Below are 22424 nucleotides of genomic sequence, written 5' to 3'. Positions count from 1 at the left end.
ATGCTGGTCGTTCATCTCATATCTCATGTTTAGTCCTCGTATCTGTGGACCTCTTTTCTATCTCAGTACCAATGCAAATGTAAATGCCCACCCATACTGATGCTCGCTACTCTAATTCCCAAACAAAATCAAAATCAGATCCAGTCGATCCAATCGGTCAACGCAAATGCCGCCAGCAGCTTCATCCCAACTTCAGATCCTTACTTGGATCCCTAAAATCCTACGACGCGTGCGTACCTCAAGCCGCCAACTCAGCCGCCGATTCCTCGACTAAAAGTTGACTTTCTTCCATCCACTCCACCGTTCCGGCCAAGATACCCGCTCCGATAATACTTCCATACGTACACGCTTCGAGCACGATTTTCTTTCCGCCTTTATCGGGACCAAATTCCTGACGCATGATATCATCGAGATACATCTGGCAATCTGGGAGATAGTCTTGGAAGTGGGAGATACAGGAGCCGGTGTAGCCTACGAGCAGTTCTGTGATTGTTTCCGAGGCGTGGATGGGATTGGTTTGCTCGGGATTTTTCGTTTTTGGAGTGTCGTTGGAAAGTGCTGGGAAAGGAAGTTCGTCGGCTGCGGCGAGGAGTCCGATGATGGCAGCGGCTACCATACCTGCTGCGCGCTTTTCGATTTTCTTTGCGACGCTTACAACGACATTTGCTAGTTCCGGGGTCCAGGTCCTGGGTTTCCCGCTCATGTAATCTACGGGGAACGGCATAGCGAGATCGAGTGGTTTGCATAATTGATCTTCTCTTCCTACTTTGGCTAGGATACTTGCATCGAGAGCATTTCGCTTGCGGAGAACTGTAGGTAGGGTTTCGGATGGTAGCTGGAGATGAGTTGTGAAGTAGTCGAGGATGATGAGACGGCCTAGTTCGCCGAGGTACTTGCCGCCGGTCATGTATTCGAAAGGCATGAAACCTGGGGTTTCGCTGTTGGCGTCGAGGATCTTGTCCCATTTTGTGATAAAATTTAGGGTGTGGAGAGGAGGAGCTGTGCCATTAATGGACCATTCGGTGTTGATTATGATTTTGGTATCTTTCTGTTTGCTCTCGATAGTGTTTAGGGTGTGAGATGGGTATTTGGTGACATGAAGTTTGGAGATGGAGAGGGGAATAGTGGCATTGCAGCCGGTGCCGACAATTAGACCCATAGCCACCTTCTGATACGGTGTACGTTGCTGTCGGTGGAAGGATACTAGGCTTGCAACGGCATCGTTTACTATGGCAGTTATTTTGATGCGAGGAAGATGAGGCAAGGTTGTAGTTGATATTTTGTAGCCTTTGAGAAGCTGCTCGCCAAGGTTGAGATTTGAAGTCATCGCAAATCCCTTGCCCATAGACATCAAAATTGCGTCTGATAATTTATTTTGACTATTCATTTGTTAGTGGGCGTTTCCTTGACAATGATAAATATGGCATCAAACATCATTGGAAAACTCATTGTAACACCCATGGGCAACTCAGAAGGTAGTTGTAAGCCCCATTCGTTAACTCCATCCTGAACAACTTTCGCAATACATTTTCCAACCCACACGAATAGTTCATCTGCATTGTTGTACTTGTAGTCTTCACCAATTTGCCATGACTTCTCGAGTAGCCTATTAATTTTGCCTGGCAATGCCAAACCATCTTGACTAGAAGGACCAAGCAACTCAATGAATCCCACTCTCAGATTTGATCCTCCGCTATCGTAGGTCAGATGCAAATCATGTTACAGTCTGTGCAAAGGAACTCACATATCAATCGCTAGATATCTCCCCTTTCCCTCATGATCCGGTCTCAACACCTCTTCAGAAATAGGTGTTGGTAAAAACTGATTTGTAGATTCCTTCGCCAACGTCTTGAACGTCTCACAAAGACTCTTGGCTAACGCATGAATCTTATTAATATCCACTTCAAGAGGTGTAAGGACCTGGTCAAGAGCAGTTGGAGTTAAAGTCATGATTTCGATAAGCGAGCTGGCTGACTGTAGCTGAGTGAGATGGATGATTGAGGGGTGAGAATGCTTGTTTTGAGAAACGTGTTTGTATGTTGTGTGATTTTCTGACTTCAAGATATTTATCAGATCATAATCAGTTTGTAAGGAAAAGTTCAGATAGATGGGGTTGAATTGTATGCTTTATCTCGCTAGTGCATATGGAGGGAGAGTGAATGAGATATACAGCCTCATTCACGTGTAAGGTACAGTGAATGATCTAATACTTTTTGTAATGTTAGTGGTTCAAAATGTTATGATAGGTGGATTATATCACAAATGAATCCATCTACGCAAAGAGATGAGATCTGAAAAGAAAGCCTGTATGAATATCAGTACAAAAATATAGGTGAGCACATGAAGCAGAAAGGAGAAGATTCAAGGCATGTACCAATTGGATACTAGCTCCTTTCATGAGTACCCGCTTAGATCAGCCGATCAGATATGATTACTCTGTATTTAGCCGCAGATCTACCGAATCTTCAGCTGGATGATGCTCTAACGGACGCTCCCTTATTAACCTTCAAACTTCATTATCTTATCAGTACTTTATGGATCCATCAACATGAAGGACTCCCTACCCACGATCAATACTAATTTCGAATACCATAGTATGGGTAACGAGAAAACAGAAAGAATGTTGACCGGACCACCTGCACGAAGAGCTAGACCTCTAGCTTTTGGAGCTCTAACGGTTGCTCTGTTATATCTCTTATGGACTGCAAATATCCATCAATTATTCATGGGTTGCGGCATGCAACCGCAACCTGTCGGCGCGAACCATGCAAAGGATGTTGTATCTGTATCTGATCATAAACCTATCCCGTTGGAAGCGCATATCATGTCTAAATGTAAGTTTAAGAGGTTCACAATTCATTTCCCTCGCATTGCTTTAGAGCATTTCTTTGGCAGTCAGTTACTGACTCCTTAATACAGGTCCCGATGCGCAGGTTAGTCGAGCTGCTATAAGATTTGTGGGACATAATTAATTTACTTGTAGGACTGTTTAAAAATGATGGTATTGCCAGCTATGCAGAGAGTATATGATAAAGTAAACTTCACGCTTTCATTTATTGGCGCGTAAGTACTGGCCCTCCTAAGAATCACCTGAAGAATCTAACGGCCGTTCTTTCACAGACCTACAGACAATGATGGAGTTGCCTGTAAACATGGCCCGCAAGAATGCATGGGCAATATTCTCGAATTATGTTCTGCGACGCTATATCCCGACCCCAAAATCTACCTTGGGTTTACGATGTGTTTAACCAGAGACTATAAGGACATACCAGATAGAAGTCTAGTGGAGGATTGCGCATTGGAGCATGGAATGGATTTCGAAAAACTCAATGCGTGTACTGTGCAAGACGACGGGGGGTATGGAATGGGGATGTTAAGGGATAGTGTGAGAAGGAGTACTGAGGTATGTGTGAAGACAAAATGCCTGTTCATCCTTAGAAGCTTCCATGCTAACCAACAACTGTAGGCTGGTGTCGTAAAATCCTGCACTGTCAGACTCAACGAAGAGATATTTTGCGTACGTGATGGCAGAAAGTGGACGGATTGCCCAGGAGGGTCGGAAGTGAACGATCTTATTCTTGCCGTAGAGAAGCTGTACCACCAGTCTTGATAGGTTCGAATATATCCGTCCATAACTCACTCGCTTCTCCAACGGTGTAGTTCAAAGACACTTTATCCATCCCTGTTTCTTCGTTGCCCTCCATGTTTTCCAACTGCTCGATTATACTCTCCAATCCGATCGCCTTTCCGGTTGCTTGTGTTGCGCCCGCCTCCAATGCGACATGTACGATATGCACATGAAAGTGGTAATAGGTCGGTTGATAATGAACATACAATTTCAACTGATCCTCTTCCAATCCTTTGTATGAGTTTACCGTAGCCTCCACAAACTTTTGTCTCATATGTCTCAGCCATTGTACATGTTTCTTCCTCAAGTCCCTCAAACTCCATATATCTCTCCTCTCCACTAGTCCTAACAAATGAAGTCCTTCCATCGTCTTTCGATCCCAATTCAGATCTGGCAATAATAAAAAGCCTTCGTCTCCATCTCGACCTTGCGGGGTTCTATAAATGACATCTTCTACCTCAGTCTTTCCATCTATTATATTGTATACCCAGTTTAATCTCCCTCCATCTCTTTTCGCTTGCATATATGGGCGTATCTTCTCGCTGTAAATTTGGGGCGTTTCGGTGATCATACGAAGTCCTTGCTTGCTATATTTCTTAATGTGCTGTTCTGTACATGGGTAGATAAGATTTATCTTCAGATCGGTAGGTTCAGTCGTTTGCGAAGGACCAACATTGGCCAAGTACCAAAAGTAAACATCATTTGCGCCGAGATTCTCAAGGGATTGGACAGTGGCTGGGAGGGAAGATAGATAATCTGAGGAGGTAGGAAACGGAGCGCGCTCGAGAATCAAGAGACATGGCTTGGAATTGATCTGACCGCAGAGAACAGAACGTCGTCCTGCTTGATCTTTGTGGGAAGACTAGTTAGATGTGGTGGATTTGACGGAGGTAGATTGTGATATTAAAAGATACCTTGGTTTAGCAAACGATCGAATTTAAAATCTCGAATGAGAGATGTTGGGGTGGGAGCTTCTTCTGCCATGATTGGAGAGCGTTGAATTTATTATGGTCAGGCTTAAAGATTATAATTACAGTAGGACACAAAGCTCCTGGTGGATTGAATTATGTAATCAAAAAGCGGTTTGTTGCTGATTGTCCGCTACGAAAATACATTCAGTCAGCAAGCAAGTCCACCAATTGATTGGGTACATCACGTGTGTTTATATCAAAAGATGAAAACCTTCAGCTGTGTGTTCGACAAAGGTGCTGATACTCATCAAATTTCACTTGCGCATCAAAGAGCAAGAGCAAATATGCATTGGCAAAGTTTCGTCGATGATGCGTACACCAATCGCACATATATTCCGGATATATTTATCTGATCCGTCAAAGAGCTCCAGCAATGCCAAGTATGGATGATTTGCAAAACTAGCAAGGGACAGGCCGTCAAATATACGCTATCGATACGAGTCTCAATATCAAAGTGGTAGACATGCTCGAGACATGCTCGAGACATACACGCGATCGACGACGATATCGTGCATCATCTAATAAGCTTGGGGAGTATCTCTTTCGAACCCGGACTGGCATACTGACGGGTGTCACGATGTCTGAGATTGTCTAGCAGTCGAATTAGTAGAACTAACGACGAATTGAGGTGTGTTTCGAGACATCAAGAACGTTCAACTCTTCCTTGGATTTCATTACATGCCTCATGAACTATACACACGCACTGTCAATAGAAGTTCGAGAATTCTTGGCTACTATCATCGTATGTCCCTAGGCGTTTGACCACGAAGGCGTACGGAGTAGTGAGAATGGGGGTAAATGGCACGAATCATTATCAAGCTACTTCGTACATTGCAGCAAGATTCGAGAGCTTCGGCCGGCATAGAGATGTGCCTTGACCTTCCACCGATAGGCCATTGTCTTTTCCTGCTCAGTATTGCTTACTCCGTTGACTGCCTATCTTGGATTACTGCATTTACACAACCTGAGATAAAGTAATAAAGACAATAATGGGACAGGATAAGCGATGACTCTCTCCAGGCGACGTACAATAATATAAATTGTGCTATCTACGAAGTATATTTATTGTCAATACCCTGATCTATGAATGGCTTTCTCAGTTGCTAGTCGTTACAATCCTGCGACCCACACCACCCACCCACCATCTTCACCTCCTACTCTGTAATCACAGTGCATGACTTTGAACGCCACGCAGTCGCTTTCAAATTTTCACTATTCCGCAACGGACATAAGAACGTTGTCGCCGTGTACAGATCACATGATGAAGAGTCCGCACTCACCGCTTCCCTTTTCGTATAGACGGTGCCGATACCCGTCTTCTAAAGCAGTCCAGACAGGGCCTAATTGGAATTTTTGGGAATTTTTCTCCCAAAACCCGCATGAATCTAGCCGGCCCCGCCAGATGAAGAACGGTCAATCGCCATCGTCCATTACATACCTCCAATCTCCAATTAGCATGACGCAAGTGGAGACGCTCTCAGAGAGGTAGGTAAATATATCTTTCATATATATAAAGAGTGAGTCCTTCATGTTTTAAAGTTACTTCGCTGTCCTTCCGATTTCTGCAATTATACTATACTTTTCATTCACTCAAAAGCTTCATGTCATGCTTGACGATCTTTTCCTTTCAATATCTATTGTTAATATAATCCTCTTGTTTCGGATTGACGTTTTCTTTTTCTTCTCACGGAATTCTTTTTGTCAACATACATAAACCAAGCGATTACAACAACAGATAAGCGCCAATAATAAGGGAAAGCATAGGAGGGTTTCTTACCTCAAATATGGCAGACTCGATATCGAGGCAAGAGACCCGCAAGTCAGGTGCATCAAAACCTGATTCTTCTCCTGGGCTAAATCGATGTCTATCTGGAAATCACCTTGATGACACTTCTTATTATACAGGTCGTCCTAGTGCATCTAAAGGAAAAACTAATCAAGATATGGAACGCGATTCTACCACTGATCCGGAGGATACAGATACCGATGACACTTCAAGTATATCACCAGAAGTTGTAGATGGGATTGAGGTGGAGAGAGATGTTGAATTGGGGAGAGAAAAGACGCAAAAGAGCACGAAAAGTGTGAGGGATCCAAATCTAGTTACTTGGGAAGGACCACATGATCCAGAGAATCCTAAGAATTGGAAGATTGGGCGTAAATGGGCTGCAGTCTTGGTAGTTTCAAGTTTCACCTTCATATCCCCAGTTTCCTCTTCCATGGTAGCACCCGCTCTGACTTCAATAAGCTCGGATCTACATATTGAAAATTCCATAGAGCAAAGTCTGGTGCTATCTATTTTCGTCCTGGCTTATGCGGTTGGTGAGTCGATTCTATCGTTGCGACAATAGGCAAACACTGATATGAAAAAGGCCCATTGTTTCTCGGACCGCTGAGTGAAATGTTTGGACGAGTTATTATAGTGCAAGTTAGCAACCTTGTATACTTGTTTTTCAATCTCGGCTGTGGTTTGGCGCAAACCAAGGGGCAATTGATTGCTTTCCGATTTCTTGCCGGCCTAGGTGGCTCTGCCCCTTTAGCTCTGGGAGGTGGAGTACTCAGTGATTTATTCACAGCCGAAGAGCGTGGCAAAGCAATCTCTATATATTCTCTCGCTCCACTCCTGGGACCGGCAGTTGGACCAATAGCAGGCGGGTTCATAGCCGAGAATACCACCTGGAGATGGGTCTTCTATGCTACTACCATTGCAGATGCGGTCATTCAAATAATAGGTTTATTCTACCTTCAAGAAACATTTCCACCTGTTTTACTCGGACGTAAGAAGAATAAGCTCATCAAGGAGACTGGAAATCAAGACCTTCACACAGAATGGGACGTTCCAGACAGAACTATTTTCAAGGCTCTTTCTGTTAGTCTGACGCGACCGTTCAAACTACTTGGTATGCTTAGATATTTCATCAAATTTCACCATTTCTTATGTCAGCACAAGCGTCATACAAGCATGTGAGAAACCCCTCAGAGTTCAGTAGTCTATGAAGAGCTATGCTGGAGCATAAAGTATCTGCTTAGACGGCCATAATCTCATACAGGGCAATGATCACATACTTATACATCTGGCATTGAGTAACTCTTTTGCGCGCGATCCTATAAATCTTGCCTTTACTGACTTGCCGATCATGTAGGAACGCAAGTCATCATTCAGGTGTTAGCAGTATACATGGCTTACCTCTATGGTATCATGTATCTTGTACTCTCCACGTTTCCTGGATTATGGGAAGGAGTATACAACGAAAGCATTGGGATGGGTGGGCTCAACTACATTTCTTTGGGAGTCGGTTTCTTCTTGGGTACGCAAATATGTGCACCGGCACAAGATAGAATTTACCGAGCATTGAAAGCACGTAACAACGGAGTGGGAAAGCCCGAATTTCGAGTCCCTCTAATGATTCCCGGTGCTTTGCTTGTGCCAGTGGGGCTCTTTTGGTATGGATGGTCGGCTCAAGCTAAAACTCATTGGATCGTGCCGAATATTGGAGCGGCAATTTTTGCAGCAGGAACCATTATCGGATTCCAGTGCATTCAAACGTATATAGTCGACTCCTATACCAAGTATGCTGCAAGTGCTATCGGAGCAGCAACTGTTTTGAGAAGTTTGGCTGGTTTCGGTTTCCCATTGTTCGCCCCGTACCTTTATGCAGCGTTAGACTATGGGTGGGGTAATAGTTTGATCGGATTTATCGCGATTGGTTTGGGGTGGCCGGCTCCCATTTTGCTGTGGATATATGGCGAGAGACTTCGCACGAGAAGTACATTTGCAGCGGGATAAGACAAATGCGGAAGTGTACGACTAGTAGGATGGGGTTATGGGATTATTATTGGTGGGTCGGATTCGAGCGTAATCGATGACAAGCATAGCCATATGGAGTTACTGAGCGATTTTTGAGGTCAAACGGCAGTGTAAAAAATACCCTTTTGCGGATCAAATTGATGAGTATATATATATATATAGTAATACGATGGTTGTTGAAACGGAGAACGAAATTGCGTCTGTATTCTTGAATGGCCAAATAGAGTTATGAGGCCTGACAAGCGTATACTTCGATCATCATTGCTGTAAGAAATGTCTTGCTAGATTGAATGCGAATCCTTATGGCAATGATGTAATTCGGCTGAGAGTTCCTTCTGCAAACCTTAAACGAGAATGAGTAGACCATGTCACCAATACCTTCAATCTGAGACATCATTGACTGAGCGGCACTCAAAAAGTAGTGAAGATTGCGCAATTTCTTCGGCGCCCAAGAATGCGTTGACATAAAACGCACTGCGGATTCTTTCCGTGTCAGCAGTAGACAAGGAGTTTAAGTAGACATGAAATTTACTTCCGCCGGCTTCCGGATTACTTCCAAGTCACGGAACCTTGAGAACTCCATGTCCAGTCACAACGACGTCGACACCAATGTCTACAATTACCATCAAGCAATGAACCATTCGACGTCCTTAACTCCTAGTTTCGGAGAACAAGCAATATGACAATGCGGTACTACACTACCAACGCATCGCTTTGAGTGAGGAACCCCATCTTTCAACGTCCAAGATTTGCTTCGACAAGGTAATGTCTGGTTGCCAAGAATCTCACTCAGAACTAACTCTTCCTTTGAATCTCGAATGTCGACAGGTGCATACTAGTTGCAAAAGAGAACAGGATTCCAAGGTGAGTCGACGATGATGACATAGACCTCAATTCCGTCCACTACTAGGCGAGAGTGCCTCCCCGGATGTACATACTTATCGCCATAAAGTCCATCTAATTCTATGTAGTCGCGAAGTATCATGATCCCGAATTCGTCATGACGGGTTTGGCTTAAGCTTAACGGTCAACCGTCGGGGCTAACCGAAAATAACATATCCATACCTGTGTTGATTGCGTGTAAGACATGGCAGTGAGAGGGATTATGACATCCTATACGGTGAGGATGCGGCACAGCGGTTCTTTATCAACATAGATGCCAAGAGCAATAGCCAATCACGCCTCAACTGAAATACATGGGACTCAGCTAATGGAAACCTCGAGCGTATGGGATAATATGACGATATCGTAAGCTTTGCTTGAGCACCTGGGCATCTCTTGGTTGGGAAGGCCTCGAAGCTTACATGGCCATTAATGAAGCTTTGAGGGTTTGGCGGGCTATTGTTCATGCTGCATCTACCTGCAGTCGCCGATCTTTGAAGAAAATAAGACTCGTAAATGCAGGGCCAAAATGCTCACTGAAAGTGTGGAAGCGTGCAAGGACGTTGTGTGAGTGCAAGGTTAGGGCACGAGGGACCAAGGGACCAAGAGCCGTCAGCACAGGTGAGAATGAGACTCCACCAGTGCTGACAAGCAGTAGCGACAGTAGTAATATGATAGACAGGTAGTGCGGCCCTATAGGGCATCAAGAAAAGAAAGGATCTTGACGAGTTTGAGAGAATGATGGCCCCGTAATAGAAAAAAAAAACCTCAGCGGCAAGCGGACACTATGTACATTAAATAGCATCGATCTCATCAATTCGGAGACACACACTTCATTATCACCGATATTAATAAGAATTATATTAAGGAAGTAACATCACATTGAATGGAAAGATTTATATAATAGAAATGTTGGATATATGTTGGGTTAGATTGAGCAACAGAAAGAGATTCATATGCCTTTAGACATTTTGTCTGTTAACCTTATTATTGTATATGTCTCTTGGCCAATCGGATCTATGCATTAGAAATTTCCTCGAATCCAATTGATATCTCCACTCTTTACATCCCCCCTTCCCCAGTCACAAGCCAACCACTCTTATCAATCTAGAAGTTTGATGGCAGCAGCATTCCATTTCTTTGCTTTACTTGGGCATTGCGCTTCATAAGAGAACATAGCTGTTTGCCCACATGAAAATCATCTCCATCTCTAGGAAGAATCATCACTTCAATCTCCAGGGAATCAACTCGAGCTAGGGAGGAGGATTCTTCTTCTACTTATACATTCTTGAACACGGCCAAAAAATCCATGCAGCGATTAGTTGTGATAAGGACTCGAGTATATTTGTGCCTATCGCTTTAACATAGGAAGGACAGAGATAGGAAACAGCTCTGCTTACGGCTTCGAAACGGTTAATGGTCTGGGGTAGCATTCCCTCAGAATTGGCAACTAGAAAGGATAGGTCCGCGCGTGTGCACTCCGTAAATACTTATCGGATCGGATAAGCCTTGTCTACCGGCTACTGGGGACCCGCAGCGCACCACCGTACACCGCATCAATACCCATCAACGGATTTGAAACGGATAACGACGAGGGGATAAGCTGAGGATCGTGCCCCTCTCTCGCGCTAGATGGCTGACGTACGGGATGCGGGTCATATTGATGGAGGATCGTCGTCCTCGTTGAATAATGTCATGATCAAACCGGAGAGTAATGTGACGACCGACCGGGAGAGCTCGACGTCGAATAAAAGATCGAGGAGTAGCAGAGATGCCGCTGCGATGAAGAGAAGATGTGTTTCAACAGCTTGTGTCGCATGTAGGAAGCGCAAATCCAAATGCGATGGAAACACACCAAGTTGCGCAGCTTGCTCGAGTGTATATGGGACTGGTATGTTCATCTCATGTCTTCAATTGATCTGTGGCAATTGGTCTGCAAAACTAGCTGAGCACTTGAACTGACATTGTGAATTGACAGAATGTGTATACGATCCCTTATCAGACCATAGAAGAAAAGGCGTATATAAAGAAAAGATCGATAGTCTGAAGACTCGCCATTCCACTCTACAAACATTGATACAAGCGATATTGAATGCCGCAGAGGAAGATGTGCCAAATCTGGTCCGCCAAATTCGGACGTGTGAAAGTCTCGATGATGTAGCAGAAAGTATCTTGAAACAAGACCAAGCATTCGAAGACGATGATGATGATATGGACGACAACATGGCATGTACGTCATCTGGTTTACCGACTTTCGAGACTCAATTATCGGGAAAGATGGGTGAATTGAGATTAGAGAACGGTTCGGTAAGGTTCTTGGGAGGCACCTCGAATTTGATTTATCTCGATGCAGCAAGTGTTGAGCATGGGGATGCTTTGGAAACGACGCAACAAGATGAACCTCTCCTGTCATGGACGACAGTCACAAGTGATACAGAGGTTATCGTTCATTTGATCAATATGTATTTTACATGGCATTATCCATATTTTACGACATTAAGTAAAACGCTGTGGGTTTTTCTTTCTTCATACTCCCCGATTCGAAGCCGGCCCATTTCACTTTCCCATCATGTCGTTTTGCTTCAAGAATTATTGACTGATTGATATTACTAGTTTTTATAAAGACTTCCTTTTGGTATGTTTGCTTGCCAGACACTGGCTCATTGTATTCCGCAATTGAAAACAACCAGGGTTAACGGAATTCAGGGAAAACCTCCAGTGACGCCAAAAAGAACAATGTACTGTTCATCGTTATTGGTTAGTGAAAACTCAACCCTCAATGTTATTAGTTTCTAACGACTCTTAGGTTAATGCTATGCTGGCTTTGGGGTGTCATTTTACAAATTCTCCCCAAGCTTGTGCAGATCCAGGTGATACCGCAACTAAAGGCGATCATTATTTTGCGGAAGCGAAAAGACTATTTATTGAAAATGAAGAGTTTGAAAAACCAAGATTGACTACGATACAAGCTCTGTGGTGAGTACTTATCCTCATGTTCGAATATGTATATCTAACATGATGGCAGTTTGATGTCAGTTCGTGAAGCAGGTGCAGGCCGAGAAGGAAAGGGCTGGGTCTACTCTGGAATGGCATTCCGAATGGCTCAAGATATGGGTCTCAATCTGGATTCCGGAATCAATAAAAACAGTCCAAAGGAATTTACCGTTGATGAAGACGAAATCGATGTTAGAAGAGTGACATTTTGGGGCTGGTATGTTGAATTGATTCGATATATTCTTGTTCATCATTGTTCAATTTGTTGCCCGACCCCAAGTTCTGTTTTTTTCGGTCCTTCAACTTCTAGCTTTTACTTCTAATGCAATATTAATTCCTCATTTTCTTGAAATCCGTTCTTTGATGGGCAATTACTGATATTCCTCGATAGCTTTCTCTTTGACAAATGCTTTTCGAATTATTTGGGAAGACTACCTCTGTTGTCAGTAACTGACATTACCGTCCCAAAATATGACGTTAAAAAATTCGATGATGAAATTTGGTCACCTTACACAGATAATGGAATCGGTCAATTGAATTCCCAACCATCAAGGACAAGAGCTGTAGCTTTACAGATTTCGAGCCTGTGTGAGATTAGTAGTGATCTTCTAACATTTTTTTATCATCCACAAAATGTTGAAAGGGGTGTTGGAAGATCACAGGAGTTGAAAAAGCTTAGCGAATTACAAACAAGACTCGAGGCTTGGAAAAGAGATTTACCCAAAGAGTTTGAACCAAAGGAAGGACAATTACCTAATGTCCTTCTCATGCAGTATGCACTACTATATCTAAACTTCAACTCATTACTGATATTACATAGCATGTTTTTCCATCTTTTATACATCCACCTGTTTCGGCCCTTCCTCAAATACAATCCAAGCACATCGCCTTTACCGACACATGTATCTCCTCGGAAACTTTGCACACAAGCTGCTGGTTCGATATCCAAATTAATGCGTCTCTACAAGCGTATATATGGACTTCGGCAAATTTGCAATATAGCAGTTTATATTGTTCACTCTGCTTGTACAATTCACCTCCTGAATCTTCCGGAAAAGACAGCGAAGAGAGATATAATTCACGGTGTCAAACATCTCGAGGAAATTGCCGATGATTGGCTTTGTGCACGCCGTACTCTTTCAATCCTCTCTGTGCTTGCTCGAAAATGGAATATCCATCTTCCTACAGAAGCGTCTGCTGTATTCTCTCGAACTGATAGCAGGTTTGGGTATTTCTCGACAGCCGATGTTCCAACGCCGAAATCAGAGGTAATAGTGACTACACCATCATCATCATCATCACCTACTCACTTCCAGACTCCTGTAAATTCCCAACCGCTCCTTACAAGAAGTCAAACTCAGTTACAACAGAGCTTGTATAGCTATCCTCTCGATTCAGAGATTTCAATTACGAATAGTTTGATAAGTGATTCAACAACGCAGTCTTCGCTGCCTAGACTCCAAAATGTTGTCTCGCCACCATCCGATCACACAGATTCCATCTCATATTCTACGACAAATCCCCTTCACATGGCACCTGTCTCTGCATATCCTCTCTCCCGTACAATTTATACCAACCCGGCTCAATCTTTTGCTCCTAGTATCACGAATGCTACTTCTACGGCTAATAGTAGCCCATTGACTAGTGGGAATAGAAGTGCAAATAGATATGTCAGTCCTAGTACACTGTTTGGTGGAGTGGAACAGTTAGTTCAAAGCCAGGATTGGTGGTTGCGGGATCAAGCGAGCTTAGTAGTTGGGTTTGAGAATTGGATGGGTGGAGGTGTTGGTATTGGTACTGGGCGGCACAGTCATAGCTTGAGTGGTGATCTAGGTACCGGGATAGGCAACCCATTCTATGATAATGGCAATTCCAATCCTGGGAATGGAGGTGGTAACACAGGTGCAGGCGGTGGTGAGGGCATTAATAGAGGGTTTGGGGACGACGACTGGTTCTCATAATTACTAAGGGTGTTTTGATATAATACGATATGATATAATGCGATGATACTAGGATAGAATTGCGAAGGGATTCTGTCGGGCTTATTATGATAGGGTGGATAGGGTTATGATGATCAATGATCATGGTCGGGGCGGAAACAGGAGCCTGGCATGAAATTCAGCGTAGGAGTTTTGTAGGATTACTTGCGTTGTGTTCTTGTCACAGGGGATTATTTTTGACTTTAATAAGATGAGATTTGTATGTACCATTGATGAATTCGATTATATATAGATGTGTGTTTGGAATGGGGTGGTATGGGATGATATGGTATGGTAGGGTTTGGAAAAAGATGGAGCTTATTATTAGTATGGATAATGGGTTTGGAATACCTGCCTACATAGAGAAAATATTCGTATTGTATCTATGGTCTTTTCTTTGAGATTAGATTGAGGTTTGAAGGAATGAGGGAAGGTGAATGCATCATTTTTGTCGGATTGTATGAGTAAGGCTCTCGATTAATTTTCGTTAATTCTTTTTCGGAGAAACCCCTCCTCGCGAATGGCGAGTTTTTCGACTGCGATTATTGTGGGATTGGACGGGATGGAATGCATATGGCGAGTTTTTTAGAGATGGTAAAAAAGAATGAAGATTGGCGGGAAAGTGAACATCAAATGAGTAAGAGGAGCAGACGTCACGAGGAGCTGTCTTCCACAATACCGTAGCGTGAGTTCCAATCCCTCGAGAGTTGAGAGGTACCACTCATCCCTAATGATTTGTTGAGTTACAGTCGAAGTCGAAGTTGAAGTAGAAAGCTGAATTCATCTCCCATAGGATGATCTAATGCACCTTGCTTTTTCCATTTCGGGTTTTGTGTAGATAGCTACTAGCTACTAGCTATCTTTGTTCCGAGGGGAAGTATTCCTCCTTTCTGTTGTTGGGAAGTTAGACGATGAGTACCTGGGTAGATGGATCATTTCGTGTCGTGTCGTATCTTGAAATGAAGTTTAAGTGGTTTTTCTTACCTAACTAACTACTCTCGAGCCACTACTCGAGTATATCATATCGATTTATTCTATTTTATTTTATTACGATTTGAAATTTGTAGAGTTAGATATATATATATAGTATATTGTTTAGACGCCATAGGATGAGGATATATAAGCAACGAAGGAAAGATTTCATATCCTATCTGTGAGTTTGTGAATGAAGATGACATTGTTGTTTTATTCATATATATATATATATCAATATTCTATGAGAAATCATATCAAATAAATTATTAGTAATGAGTAGGTAGTTGCCCCCCCTCGCCCCCCAAAAAACAAAGATGTGTAAATCTGAAATTTAAATCCATATCCACGAATGTGTAATGTAATGGAAGCCAGAGAGGCGGATACGCGAGAAGGAGGAATCGGAATCTTTATTTTTGCAGGAGGAGGGTTGCTTGGACAGGTACAGGTGGATAGATCTATATACTTCCTATCCCACTTTCCTACTTTCCTCCTTTCCAACCTCCCCTTTCCAATCCAATCCGATCCGATCCCCCCAGCCCGCTCAGAGTTCGAAAGCTCGAGCGGGGAAGAAAACATCTTCATGACTCCTCCCCCTTTGAAGTCCCGAGAATTGAAACTGGGGAAGATGGGACGCACTACGATTTTGTTACTTACCTCCCTATGAGGATTTCTCGAATATTTCTATTTCTATTTTCCATTTGGTTTTGTGTCTGGGTTAAAGTTGTTATATGAGTGCTACATATGAGTAGAAAGATTGGGCGAGGACAATTATGATGTCTAGATCCCATCTGTATCCCGGTAACTAACCAATCACCCTTTTCCCATTTCAAGAATCCATCAATATTACACGCAATTCCTACACCCGAAAAGAGAGAAATACAGTTATGTCAGTTCAACTTACATAAAGTCCTACTAAAAGATCATCACATTCAACTTTTAGAACCCCATTTTATAATGTTTGAACTCTTAATCAGGTATGTATGCATGTAAGATTCAGAAAGGCTAAATAAGTAACAAACAAGTAACTCAAATAACCTCTTCTACAATTTTCTCTTTCTCACCCTCATCATCTTTTCCGATTCTGGTTTTCAAATCCTATCCACCTGGTGATCCTATCTCACTTCTCATCTAATCATTCATATGCTCATACAATTCCTATCCTATCTTATCCTATCCTATCCTTCCCTATCCTTCCCTATCCTTCCCTATCCTTTCCTATCCTCCCTATCCTTCCCATCCACCATTCAACTCGATATGCAAAAGGGTATTTAATTATAAGCCAAATCCATCGATCGCTGTGCACCACGCAATGCAAAGTAGAATAAAAAAGAACCCCCTCTCCCATATGCTCATAAGGTATCGTATCATCCATGTATTGTGCGTTGCGTTTCGTTTCCTTGCGTTACACTGCTCGGTTTCTCATCCTCTGATTTCTCGGTTTCTTCACCCGTTTGTATGTTCTTTTGTTCATTGTCGTAATTGCATCTCCTTTCTATCTTATAGAATGAGTGCCTCTTTTCGGGGTGTCTTTTTTTTGTTTCGTTTCAATCCCTCCTAGCGCTTATCTTGTCCCTTCCCTTTCTCCTCTCTCGGACCCCCTTTCTCACCCCCAAACCTAACAAGCACTCCCTCAATGACTGGCACTAATTCCGTAATCCTAAAAGGTTTCGTCATAACTTCATTCATACCAGCTTCCAGCGCTTGCTGAATCTGTTCTGCTCTCGCATTGGCAGTCACAGCCACCACTGGTACATGTCCTTTCAGTGCCCCATTCTTTTCCATCTTGCGTATCTCCCTGGCGCAAGTGAGACCGTCCATTACGGGCATTTCAATGTCGAGAAGAATGAGGGTGAGAGGAATGAGTGAATTTTCTGATCGCGATTGCTGATGCAATTGTGAAGGATTTTGGGTTTGGTTTGGAATGCCGGCGTTCTGTGGGCTAGATGTCAGCATGAATTATATGGGGGGAATACAAGAAAATGAACGTAGAAAGGGATCATCTTACCTTCTTTGGCACAACAACATTCGAATGATCCACCTTTTCACTCATCCAATTCGTCCGACTTATAAATTCAATGGCTTCCTTTCCATGATTTGCCACGTAAACTGTACATCCCAACCGCTTCATTTGTGCCGCCAACACCTTTTGATTAACTAAATTATCCTCCACAATCAAAACACTCCACGAATTAGGCCTGAGAAAATCCGGAGTCTTATTCGTTTTCACCCTTTGGCTTTCTTCCTCCTCGAATCCGAATGAGTTGCGATTAGTAGGTAATCTTCCCTTCTCCTTCAAATCCAGGAGCTTGTTCAACATGTTTTCTTCATGGTCCTTGATACTTTTCGGAACATTTGTTGCAAGTCTCCCATTAGCCTCCAGATCCGAAGTCATCTGCGATTCAACATCCAGAGTTTTTGCCCTTACTAATGCACGACGACATTTGATGTAGAAAGCGAAAGTACTCCCAACCCCAAACTCTGATGCCACGCCGATTTCTCCACCTTGCAATTCAGTAAGTTGTCGCGAGATAAATAGTCCAAGGCCAGATCCTCCATAATGCACATGAGTTCGAGGCGATGCTTGCGAAAAACGTGTAAACAAGTTCTTCTTCTCGGCAGGTGTTAATCCACAACCAGTATCTTTTATTTCGAATCGAAGATATATGATTTGACCTCTACCCCATTCCTCGCTATCGGTAATATTGGCTTTCGAAAACCTGGTAGGAGATGGGAAGTATTCGAAATTGGCCAATGACTCTAATAAAGGTGGTTCCAGGGAGGCACTTATGGAAACATGGATTTCTCGGATCTTCTCGTCCTTGGTAAATTTGATAGCATTTGTCATGAGATTAATCAATACTTGAGTCAATCTACTTGAGTCGAGCATGACACTGTCGACTCTCAACTCTTGAAAAGACTTTTTGATGTCTAAATTGAGAGAGATGGTATTCATTTGACATTCTCCGGCAAACATCCTCAGTCCTAGCTTTACCACCTCTACAGGTTTAGTAGAGACAGGTGTAATTGTGAGCAAATTTGAATCTAATTTGGAAATCATCAAAACATCATCAACAATTGATTTTTGGTGTTGAGCACAAAGTTGAATTGTTTCGGCGGCATCTATGCCATCTTTCAAAATAGTCGCGAGTTGGTAATCGCGTTCCTCCAGATCCTTGTTTGCTGTTCTGTACTGTTTCAGGGATGATGAGATACCATCTGCACATTGAACAATAGCGCTGAGTGGATTACGCATTTCATGACTTGTTATGTCAATAAATGAATTTTGCTGGCGTCTTGTTTCTTCGTAATCCTTTAGCCGTCTGTCTTGAATTTCTTCTGCCCATTTAATCCGGGAGATATCTGTTGAGCCTATGTTGTGTCAGTAAAAACCAGTTGTAAAGTTATGGATTTAGTTTTCGCTAGGGAAGAACAAGGTCCTATTTCAAACTTACAGCCCATCACACTCTTCAACTTCCCGTTTTCGTCATTCTCTCCAGAGAATGTACCCAATACCCAGCGTTGTATAGTCAATGTACTCCCGGCTATGTCTCCTACCCACGGTTGTTCCATGCGTGTTTCTATCACAAATGGAGTTGCTTTCTCTACCAGCGCTAACCATTGCGATCTAAACTTCGGTCGGTCCAACTCATATACTGCATTCATCCATGAGAAGGGAATTTCTGCTAAGGTTTCACTCTTTGCGAGACCAGAAATCTGAAACCATTGCTCATTGGCGTAGGTCAGTCTACCTTCTGGATCGAGGATAGCTAGGCCACCAGGAGCAAGGTCACTAAATCTTCTAAAGTTACGTTCAATTTCGTTGGCCTGGTTTGTGCGAAGTAAAAGTTGTTCAGAAAGCTCTGCACGATCTTCCATTTCCTTCGCGAACCTTTTTTGGAGCGTGATGTCGGTGCAATATCCCATGATACTCTTGATACTTCCATCCAAAGAAAATTCATGCTGGTAACTCGCCAGAATCCAATTCTCATACTCATCGCCAGTGATTGGATCATACCATGGTTTGACGAGTTGAAGCTCACCAGACCATGGCTGATTACGGGTGGTGAGTTTCTCCCAACCCTTCATCATAGTCGGAATGCTAGATGGGGCAATCATATCCATCCAAGACATTCTAGAAGCGGTATCGCGAGGCAGGTTCGTAATCTCGTAATAACGATCGTTCGCTTCGAGCAATGTACCATCACTGTCAACTGAGAATAAAGCTACCGGCGAAACTTCGGCAATATGTTGCAATCTTCCTTTCTGAAATGCTAACTCTTCATAGAGTTTCATACGCTCAGCAGCAGCGATTTCTGCAGCATCAGTACCACGTCGGATTTCGTCCTGGAAAAGGGTGACCGATGCTAGGGAATTTGCCAATTGTCTGTTCATGATTTTGACGAAAGATTCGTAATCGGCATCATACGGTCTCCTGGGGTTCACACCAATAACTAGAAAGCCCAAAGTATTTTCAGCATTAGTTGGCCTCAAAGGCAATACCACAGCCTCTCGTGATGGCTCGCCAAAACCTCTCCAATTATATCCTCGTGTTAAGCCGACTGGAAGCATACTATCCGAAAGTGACAATAAAGTTGGTTGGCGTGTTTTCATGGCTTCTCTCAAGGCTGGCACATATCCTCCCAGATGTCTTTTTAGATCGAGTCTGCTTTGAGCGCTTGCATGCCCTTCTGGAACACCTAACGATCCTTCTAAAATAACTGACTTGATACTTGTAGAACTTTCTGAAGAAATTGAACCTCTCGATGATGTTGCATCATTCTCAATGTCATCGAGAACCGAGTAAAGCAAAACAAATGGGAAGTCATATTCGTTCTCGGCAAGACCGCCAAGCATCAATTGCCAAAAATCCGTCACAGATTGAGCAAGAGCTGTTTCTTCGCCGACTTTCAAAAGTGTCCTCGTCCTTCGATTACTCACTACCTTTTGAGTCGTCTCAAAGGGTGCGTTGTAAACGCCTAGGAGCTCAGGGCTAGGGCCGGTTTTCCAGATGGGTGTCAAGCTCCAAGAGTAAAAAGTTTCCTCGACAAATCCTTGACGCTCCAGGGGTAACATTTGATCTGTCATGGCGATTCCTCTCCCTGTCCGTCTGCACTCATTGAATATCTCGCCGATCTCCTCCCAAATTTCAGCGAAAGGACCTCGAGCGCCTGTTCCCATCAAACGTGGATGCTTCTGACCAGCTACAGTCTCCGCGTAAGTTTGATTGTACAATACGGTTAACTCTTCGCCCCAGAAAATAGCAGCAGGATGAGGGTTGGCCATCACCATGTTCACGATCTGGCGAAATTCGGGCGACCAGCTGTTCATGGGACCTAAAGGCGTCGAAGACCAGTCCACACCTCGAGTGAAGACGATGTGATCAGAGAGATACCCTTCGGGACGCTCGATAGTCCAATCCGCAACTGGAGACTCGGTGATCCAATCTGAGGATGGTCCCCCGACCATCTCACTTATAATGACATCTTCATTTTGATTTTGTGCGCCACTTGCCGGGCTATTTAAATTTGACACTTGGACATCTTTTAAAGCTGCAATTGTCTTGTCGGAGAAGGTGGTGCTCAAAGTACCTTTTTGGCTGTGAGGGTAATTACTAAATATAAGATCTCTCAACTCAACATCAATTTTGTTACCACAAATTAAGACCCATCTCTTCCGTATTGTGAATCCAGACCAGAGGAACCCATTGTATGAAAATGATTGGCCTGGGTAATCTCCACTGGTTTGTTTCTGAACGAAGTCCTTGATTAGAGATCTGAAGGTTGTAGAGGCAGGACCTCTAGAATGGAGGATTGGGGAAGTATGTCCTTCAGAGTTTGGAGATATGGTACTCGTGAGAAGAATATTGGACCGGAAAGTTTTGTTCATGAATCTCGGATCCAAATTATCTCCAAAGGCATTATGGTGCAAAAGATCAAATATCAGAGTGGGTTTAGGGTCGAAGTTCAGAAGGTCTGTGAGACCTATTGCATCGAGTTCTTCATATTCTCCAGTGGTATCAGATTCAGAATCAAGTAGATCTTCCTCATTGGCGCTTGATTGACAATATTCGGCGTCTCGTAAAGGCGACTGTGTATGGGTTGGTGAATCAGATAGCATAAGTTTTTGGGCCTTCCTTGACCTGGGTGACATCGAATGTTTATGTATTTTTTTTTTTTCAGAAAATCCGCAGGTCCATCAGCGCAAAGATATCGGAGAGTCACTTCCTTTGCCGATGCCCAACGTAAAATTGACTAGGAAGTATTTCGGCAGTGAATCTTTGTGGGTGTTGTTGGTTTTGAGATAAAACTGCTAGGATCTTAACATATTGATAGGCGGTCGGTTGGGTAGAGGTTTCGGTGGAGGTAGCAAGTGTATGTATGTATGGGAGATCTTTGAAGCGAAGAGTGAATGTGGGTGGTTGGTGGAGGGAATGAGTGAGTATCGATGAGGAGTGATAAACTGTTATTGGTTATTCCTAGAATCTGTTTCAATGAGGTTGGGATATATCAAATGGATTAAAAGAAAGACGACAAGAAGAAGAAGAACGGAGTTCTCAAGGCGATGAGTAGACAGAGTCAACAGTATTCAGTGTTTGCAACCTAAATGAACGATTGATTCAGGTGATGAGCCTTAGATGAAGGGGAATTGAAATGATGGTGAAGCTATAGCTTCAATGTAGTGTGAAAAGAAGATACATTCGAGCCAGAAATGAATGGATGGACGGATGGATGAATGGATAGATGGCATGTATGTATGTAAGAATGGATGACTGGATGAATATCCAGGATGACTGAATGAATGAGGTTGAAGGCTCCTCGAAACCTCTCTCTTTTTGCTGTCGAATCCTCGAAATACTCGAAATACTCAGAATTGTTTGGGTTCTCTTTTTGATAACATGAGGATATTTCTCTTTTCCTCTGTTGCTCTGTTCCTCTTTTCTCTCTTTTCCTCTTTTCTCTCTTTGCAAGTGGGCAAGAATGGATATTATTGATCACGATACGATTTCCCGATTAACAACCGCATGCTGAATTTTAAAGTCCCCCTCCTTTTGAGAAACGTGTGGAAAAATAGAAGGAAAAAAAACCCTGGAGGGAAAGGTCCATAGGGTGAGTTTAGCGGCTACCTTGATGTTTCGATCAATCTAGACCCTTTGAAGTGATTTATTAGCTGATCAACTCACAGAACCG

General features: G+C 43.2%; 6 protein-coding genes across 6 annotated transcripts; 3 read left to right on the top strand and 3 right to left on the bottom strand.

Moving 5' to 3' along the window:
* Positions 1–238: 238 nt before the first annotated feature.
* On the bottom strand, positions 239–1950 carry EAF01_006403 (uncharacterized protein; the record flags this gene model as incomplete). The annotated part of the gene is made up of 3 exons (XM_038914657.1): positions 239–1379; positions 1433–1693; positions 1745–1950. The coding sequence occupies 3 exons, from the start codon at positions 1948–1950 to the stop codon at positions 239–241; spliced, it is 1608 nt and encodes a 535-aa protein (XP_038769612.1).
* A 598-nt stretch (positions 1951–2548) lies between these two features.
* Positions 2549–3714, top strand: EAF01_006402 (uncharacterized protein; the record flags this gene model as incomplete). Its single annotated transcript, XM_038914656.1, has 5 exons — positions 2549–2834; positions 2920–2933; positions 2984–3063; positions 3121–3403; positions 3467–3714. The coding sequence occupies 5 exons, from the start codon at positions 2549–2551 to the stop codon at positions 3608–3610; spliced, it is 807 nt and encodes a 268-aa protein (XP_038769611.1). The 3' UTR covers positions 3611–3714.
* On the bottom strand, positions 3573–4612 carry EAF01_006401 (uncharacterized protein; the record flags this gene model as incomplete). The annotated part of the gene is made up of 2 exons (XM_038914655.1): positions 3573–4477; positions 4543–4612. 2 exons carry the CDS (start codon positions 4610–4612, stop codon positions 3573–3575), a joined length of 975 nt encoding a protein of 324 aa, XP_038769610.1.
* Positions 4613–6383: 1771 nt separating this feature from the next.
* EAF01_006400 (uncharacterized protein) lies at positions 6384–8386 on the top strand (the record flags this gene model as incomplete). The annotated part of the gene is made up of 3 exons (XM_038914654.1): positions 6384–6921; positions 6972–7499; positions 7743–8386. 3 exons carry the CDS (start codon positions 6384–6386, stop codon positions 8384–8386), a joined length of 1710 nt encoding a protein of 569 aa, XP_038769609.1.
* Positions 8387–10921: 2535 nt separating this feature from the next.
* EAF01_006399 (uncharacterized protein) lies at positions 10922–14244 on the top strand (the record flags this gene model as incomplete). Its single annotated transcript, XM_038914653.1, has 8 exons — positions 10922–11180; positions 11268–11799; positions 11903–11924; positions 11996–12046; positions 12096–12265; positions 12315–12500; positions 12675–13055; positions 13104–14244. The coding sequence occupies 8 exons, from the start codon at positions 10922–10924 to the stop codon at positions 14242–14244; spliced, it is 2742 nt and encodes a 913-aa protein (XP_038769608.1).
* A 2547-nt stretch (positions 14245–16791) lies between these two features.
* On the bottom strand, positions 16792–21387 carry EAF01_006398 (uncharacterized protein; the record flags this gene model as incomplete). The annotated part of the gene is made up of 3 exons (XM_038914652.1): positions 16792–17169; positions 17243–18606; positions 18690–21387. The coding sequence occupies 3 exons, from the start codon at positions 21385–21387 to the stop codon at positions 16792–16794; spliced, it is 4440 nt and encodes a 1479-aa protein (XP_038769607.1).
* Between the last annotated feature and the right edge of the window lie 1037 nt (positions 21388–22424).

This window comes from Botrytis porri, assembly GCF_014898465.1.
Source record: "Botrytis porri strain MUCL 3234 chromosome Unknown BPOR_008, whole genome shotgun sequence".
In the NCBI taxonomy this organism is placed as follows: Eukaryota; Fungi; Ascomycota; class Leotiomycetes; order Helotiales; family Sclerotiniaceae; genus Botrytis; species Botrytis porri.
This window is presented reverse-complemented; position numbering and strand designations above follow the sequence as displayed.